This window comes from Juglans regia, chromosome 9 (assembly GCF_001411555.2).
Source record: "Juglans regia cultivar Chandler chromosome 9, Walnut 2.0, whole genome shotgun sequence".
Lineage (NCBI taxonomy): Eukaryota > Viridiplantae > Streptophyta > Magnoliopsida > Fagales > Juglandaceae > Juglans > Juglans regia.
In genome coordinates, this window is record NC_049909.1 from 11231927 (window position 1) to 11239037 (window position 7111).

A 7111-nucleotide genomic window follows, 5' to 3' on the forward strand; every position below is an offset into this window, starting at 1 on the left:
AAAGGTAGGCCTCCCTCTTTTGTCCTCTTACATGTTTTTTTTTTTTTTTTTAAGGATTTAGTAGAATCTTGTGTTAACCAAACTTTAGTGGTGGTTGGATTTTCAACTCCTTTTCCTGGCCACCACGGGCTGCCATTGGCCAAATGGTTACCGTAGAAAAGTTTTTTTGAAGTATATACTTCATTTCTATGGTGGCATTTGGCCACTTAGAACCAGGGTACGTGATTCTTGAGAATGGCGACTCAGCCATTCTGTGTCGTAATGTTGGAATGTTTTGACAGAATGTTCGAACGTACGACGTTTCAATTACATAGTTGTTATGCCTTCCACGTTCGAACGTACATTTTGTACATTCGAACATTACTTTTCGTAGCATTTAAGTTCGAACGGTTAGTGTTAACATTCAAACATTGACTGTTAACTTTTGAACGTACTTCTTTTCAATTTATCTGTTGTTTTGCCTTCCACGTTCGAATGTCAATATTTTATGTCCGAACGTAAATCCTTATGTTTGATTTACGTTCGAACGTAAAACACATACGTTCGAACGTATCACATTTCAAAATTCTTAGCCATTATGCCCTTAACGTTCGAACCTTAATTGTTATATTTGAACGTTAAACTCATACGTTCGAACGTTTTATCTGAACATTTGAACATATATTATATTATGTTTGAACGTTAATGCAGAACATTTTAAAATTAATATGAAAGATGCATCAATAGTACTAATAATTTTTTTTTCCTTTTCTATTATCAAGATATAACTCATCCTTTGTATACCAGGAAACAGGGGAGGGAAGGAGCCACTAATGACACTGCTCGGATTAGGGCTGGTACTGTTATGGTGAAGCGAGAAGTCCTCATCAATGAGTTCGACGAGTTCAAATGTGAGTAGACGAACCTCAGAGATGTCTTCATCAGTAGAGGTTGGGGAAATATCTGCATATTAAGGGGGAAAGTATACCCCTCAATGGTTTGGAAGTTCTATATGAGGATGTGCTCCATGTCTCAGGACGCATCCTCTCATGCTGTGACCGTGGTGTTTCATTTGAGATTTCACCGGATGTCATCGCCGAGCTCCTCTGGATTTATCAAGTAGTTAAGACATCAACTACAACTGACTCTCAGACTAGCAATACTGCCGTGGTTCGTACATCTACATTTGCACATGGCACACTCGATTCAAATGTAGGCACTTCTGCATCATCTACTGGCCCAGTTGAGCTAGTAGATGATGCTAGAGATGCAGACTGATCAGAGGTCGAGGGTACTGACCATGAGACTTGGGATGATGGCCGAGACGAGGATTTCTACATCCTCACCGAGAGAGACCGCACGTAGATCGAGAGGCAGGACGCCTTCAACAAATACATCTGCTACCTTTCTTCTGCCTGTTGCAGCTTATTGTTGCAACAAACCTGGATCTTGTGGCACATAAGACCACATTTAGTTGGATTCGGGCACAGTTTTTTATGAGTGGCACGTGGAGATCCCATCGGTTTGCCACTGCGCATCTTTGAGAGGATCAGTTACTAGGAGAGCATTGTCTCCACAGAAAACCTCTCATACAGTGTATTACTTGCTCAGAGAGTGCCATTCCAACCGGAGGAGTGAGTCACAGATCAGATGAACCCTCTTGACATGAGCACGCATCGATGTAGTATTGGACATGAGATGGTGTATCCTTGATGTCAGCCACCCCTATAGCAGATATAGTTCCTTTGACGCAGCCCGGGCTCAGTGTGGGAAGTAGTAGTCAGTAGCCGACGAGTACATTTGAGGGAGATGCACGGTCTACTAGGGTTGATGTGGTGATCTCACAGTTAACTATGCATATCGATTGATAGATCATGGTTGTAGAGGCGGGGTCTGTCGCCGAGATAGCCCAACATGTAGGTATTCTCAAAGAGAAGGTTGATAGCTTAATTGAGGAGATACGGGATATAAATTTCGTGAACAACGCATTCATCTGAGTATTGTTTATGAAATTCTATCATATTTTATATTTTGCTTTTAATATATGTAAGGAATAATATTATTTAATATATCTATTATTTTTTAATTTCAATTCTCAATCTTCATTAATGTTAGATTTTCTAACTTTAATACTAAATTACTGCACTTCAAATATATAAACATAAATATATATTTATATATGTATATGTAAATATATATTTATAAATATAAACAGAAATATATTTATATATATAATTATATAATTATATATTACAAATTGTGTATATATAAATATTTATTACAATTTTTTAGACTTGTTCATAACTTATGCACTATAAAAATCACATAATTTTTAAATTAAAGTAATATTTAATTTAAATTTACAATTAACGTTTGAACGTTAATTACTAATGTTCGAACGTTGGTACCAAAATATTTCACGTTTGCACATAAATAGCCACAATGTTTGAACGTATATACGATGTTTGAGCATAAATTTGCCCTCCGTTCGAACGTAAAAAAAAAATCTCATTTGTTTTAGTGATGATTTCAAGAAACCGTCACATAAATTACTTTTTAGTGAAGGAGACTGTCACAATTTTCTAACCGTTTGTAAAAAGTAATTATGTTGCAGTGCATGAATATTGAGGTTAAATAGAAAAATCCCAAAAGAATCAAAGATAGTGCGTACGTAGACCTTCTAGGTATTTACTCGACGTTAGCTATTTGTACTTTCTTATTGGTTGATTAACGCTCATTTAGATACTTAATATTTCAATATATTTATGAATAATAGTGAAATAGGTTGAGTTAAAATATTTTATTAGATTTTAAAAAATGAGAGAGAAAAAATTGAATATAAATATTTTAAAGTTAAAAATAGTTAAATATAAGTTTTTAATATTATTTTTGTTTTAAAATTTAAAAAAGTAATATTTTTTTCTGTTTTATTTGAAAGTTTGGGAAAGTTATAATGATTATATGAAAAAGTTAAATATTTGATATTAAAAATATTTTGTATTTGAGCGATGTTTGAGAAGGAAATAATTGAAAAAAATATGAGAATACTTAAGAACAATTGTGTTGCTAAACAAATCCTAAGGTTTAATTTATTGAAATACTTCATTCATAAAAGATCACACAAAAGTTTTAATTTTTTTTAAAAGTTTTAATAATTTATATGACTTGATATAGTATGTCATATTATAAGGTTACTTTTGTTGTAAGTATATATGACGTATCACATAAAATTACATCAGCTTATAAGTTTGTTTTTGTGAGATTTCTTTATGGATGCAGCAATTCTATCAGTTTTATAGCTTCCTCTATTTGCATGCCTTGAAGTTTTATATCTCTGAATCAATAATTAGGTATTTTGAAAATTATATATGTCACGAGTTCGTGTGGGCTGGACTTGATTTCAAGTTATTGAATACTAATTAATGAGTAAAGTCACCCAAAGAGGAAAATATATTGTCTACCATTAGTATAGATTAAGATGTTTTATTTTCTTTTTATAGGATTGATGTCAATTTATTATTTATTGCTAAAAAGAAAAAAAAAAAGCTACCATTTAGTCAGTATTTGTAGAGTGGACCGTTGCGTACTTAGGATACGGAAGCTTGATAAAAAATATATAATGATTCTAATGGTTAAATTTTCAACAAATTAATTGCTACCAATCGATGTTAAGCCTTTAAAATTACCAGTCTAATATATGTAGTCATTTTTACTATATACAATCGATCCTACGTATAACTATTTAAAAAACTTCTTTCTATAGAATTAGCTCTTACATGCATAACTAAAAATTTTGGTACTCATCGTCCCGTCACATCATACTTATTTTTTATTTATTTTTATTATTTTCTTTTGAAACTAATTAGATTCTTTTACTCATCATACATACATACATCACACATTTGATATAGAAGAGAAAAAAAAAAATTAATATAGTGTGTGATGTGTGTGGATAATGAATAGAATTTTTCAAATATTATATAAGATATTTCTTAAGAAGAGTATTTTTTTTTTAAATGTGATATCTAAATTGGATTATTAGTTCTCATTTGCAGTTCTTGTATATGCCAAATTCTTGGGCTTATCTTGGGTCTTAACTTAATTCTTATGGGGCCATCAGTTCTTCATCGTAACGCCGATTGAAAGAATCTGTGTATATTTATTTTCTATTAGAAAATGTAGGAAAATTTAGAGCAGGAGTAAAACCTGCTGTTAGCATAGGAAAGGATGATCATAACATTGCTAGTGCTGTAGAGTGATTGAAAGTCGGAGATGTAGTTTAATTAATTTCTTCTGAGCTGACCATCATAAAAAGCCATCTCTCTCTCTCTCTCTCTCTCTCTCAAAATGTCTCTTAAAAAAAACTAACCGGTTCTTTGCCTACGGAGAGGAGGCAGCACCTCCATCCTTCCATCCTCCATTTCCCCGGCCATCTTTCGTACCCAAGGCTTGTATGCCAGACTTTTTTTAGTTTTTTAATTTACTTTCTAGGGTCGAAGAAGACCAGTCTACTGAGATTCAACCACTTGAAAGCAGCCCACGCCACCCCAAATGAATCTCACTTTGCCGATCTATGGGATGAGAGTGGTGGTGATGATGTCCAACTAACGTGTAAACTATACACGTCGTTTATGTGGCTCGAGAAATGTACATGCTGCCCTTATTCGAGTCTCCACATGCGACACGAGCCACTTTACCAGCTTTAATTGCTCCATTGTTTAAATTGGCTAAAAATAGATCCTATCGGTGTGGTTTCAGTCTAAAATCGAAACCAAACTGACATGTTTATAAGAGGTTGGTACCAACCGAAACTGGCCGACAGGGAGAGAGAGAATCGGCAGGAATCTGACGGTCAATACCGATTAGTTTGGCAGTTTGGGGGTCAGTTTCTGAGCCTATTCCCAAATTCAGTACAAATCAACTCGAAATTCACAGCAAATCAACTCGAAATTCAGAAATTAGTGTTGTAGTGGTTTCCATATTTCTTCCAACACATACATACGAGAGACATGGCGCTGATTCGTGAGAGAGGAGAGAGTCTGAAAAAGAAATAGAGAATCAGGAGAATGAGAGGGAGGGGACGGGGGATGAGGGGTTATTAAACCTTAAATCCAAACAACATCGTTTCATTTTAATTTCTTTTTTTCTAAACCGTAGGTGTAAAATGACGTCGTTTAGCTCACTTAAGTGAACCAACATTATATATATATATATTATACATATATGCACGTAAACATATTCTGATTGGCCCAATATGCCCTTCTAGCCTAGGCTGTTGCTTTTCTCAAATTTCAAAGTTAATGCGCTCTTCTATGGCAGCCTACAGTAGATACCTTGGACAGTCCTTTCACGGGAATGCTAACACAAATCACTTTCACGGTGACCCCTCTCTTGGACTATGTAAATCTATTGGCTAATATTAAGAGAACATAAAGACTAGATCTACTCCATTAATCCATGACTACAAGAATGAAAGGCAAATTAGGCTTCATGGCTCTCAAGTTAGACATGAGCAAAGCCTATGATCGCGTGGAGTGGAGTTTCCTCTCTTCTGTTATGAGTAAATTGGGCTTTGATCAGTCTTGGATCTCCCTTGTACTGAATTGCATCTCCTCAATTTCCTACTCAATATTCCTAAATGGTGAGGCCCAAGCCACCTTCAAGCCAACTAGGGGTTTAAGGCAAGGGGATCCCCTATCCCCTACCTCTTTATCCTCTATGGAGAAGCACTATCAGCTACGCTGCAGAATGTTGAACTCATTGGAAGTATTTCGAGTGTTCCCATAGGCAAAGGCCCCCAAAGGGTTAGCCACCTTTTCTTTGCTGATGATAGGTTAGTTTTCTGTAAATCAAACTCCCTTGAATGGTGCAATCTGATGAGGCTGTTTAGCATCTATGAGAATGCTGGTCAAGTTCTAAACAAGGAAAAGTCCTCTATCTTCTTTAGCAAAAACACTCCACTCGAAAACCAGAAAACAATCTTGAGCATTGCTGGGGTCAAGTCTTCAGGCTCCTTTGAAAAATACCTGGGGCTTCCCACTATGGTTGGCAGAGCTAAATCTAAAGCCTTTCACAACCTTATTGACAGAGCTTGGGAAAAAATTACAAATTGGAAGACATCATGCCTCTCAGCAGCAGGAAAAGAGATCTTACTCAAATCAGTTCTGCAGGCCATTCCTACCTATACCATGGGCATTTTTCTCCTTCCTCAATCCATCACCAAGAGGCTAGACCAACTGCTGGGGAAGTTTTGGTGGGGTTCAAATGAGGGTCAGTCTAAAGTTCAATGGGTTAAGTGGAGTTATCTGAGTAGAGGGAAAGATCAAGGTGGGTTGGGTTTTCGGAACTTTAGCAGTTTCAACCTTGCTCTCCTGGCTAAACAAGGGTGGAACATGCTTAATAACCCAAACTCCCTCTCTACCCAAGTACTTAAGCAGAAATATTTCCCATCAAAGAACCTCTTAGAGGCCACAGTGGGTTGTAGACCATCCCTAGCCTGGAAGAGTTTGATGGCAGGACTTGATTTGCTTAAAGAGGGCCTCATATGGAGAATAGGTTCTGGACTCAAAGTTAAGATATGGGAGTTTAGATGGTTACCAAAGCCTTTTTCACTGACTCCAGCTAACAGAAATTGTAGGTTGGAATGGGTGGCAGACCTCATGATCCCTGGCCAGAAGAGCTGGAATGTTCCTTTGCTTCACAGTCTTTTTTCCCAGCAAGAGGTGGAACTCATAAAATCCATCCCTATTAGCTTGGGTAACAGAGAAGACAGACTAACTTGAGAGTGGTCCAAAATTGGCCTCTTCTCAGTCAAGAGTGCATACCACTTACAAAAGGAAATTATGGTAAGGCAAGAAGCAGGATCCTTGAAAGTCGGTACACAAAGCAGCACCTAGAAATCCTTGTGGAAGTTGCAAGTGCCTAATGCAGTTAGAATGTTCCTCTGGAGGGCTTGTAATGAGGCTATCCCTACATTCTCAAACTTGCAGCAGAGAAAGTTGAGAGAGAGTAATCTATGCCCAATCTGTCACCTAGAAAGGGAATCAACAGGTCATGTGTTATGGGGTTGTAGTGCTGCTCAAGACGTATGGGGCCAAGCAAGTATCAAGATTATGAAAATGACCATGCAGCA

General features: G+C 36.5%; 1 protein-coding gene across 1 annotated transcript; it reads left to right on the plus strand.

Moving 5' to 3' along the window:
- Positions 1 to 5855: 5855 nt before the first annotated feature.
- On the plus strand, positions 5856 to 6761 carry LOC109000267 (uncharacterized mitochondrial protein AtMg00310-like). Its single transcript, XM_018977096.1, has one exon. It carries the CDS (start codon positions 5856 to 5858, stop codon positions 6759 to 6761), a length of 906 nt encoding a protein of 301 aa, XP_018832641.1.
- Positions 6762 to 7111: the final 350 nt, after the last annotated feature.

What these genes read in the sequence shown, in the direction of transcription:
- LOC109000267 (XM_018977096.1), top strand. Translation starts at nt 5,856, where the DNA reads ATGAGGCTGTTTAGCATCTATGAGAATGCTGGTCAAGTTCTAAACAAG.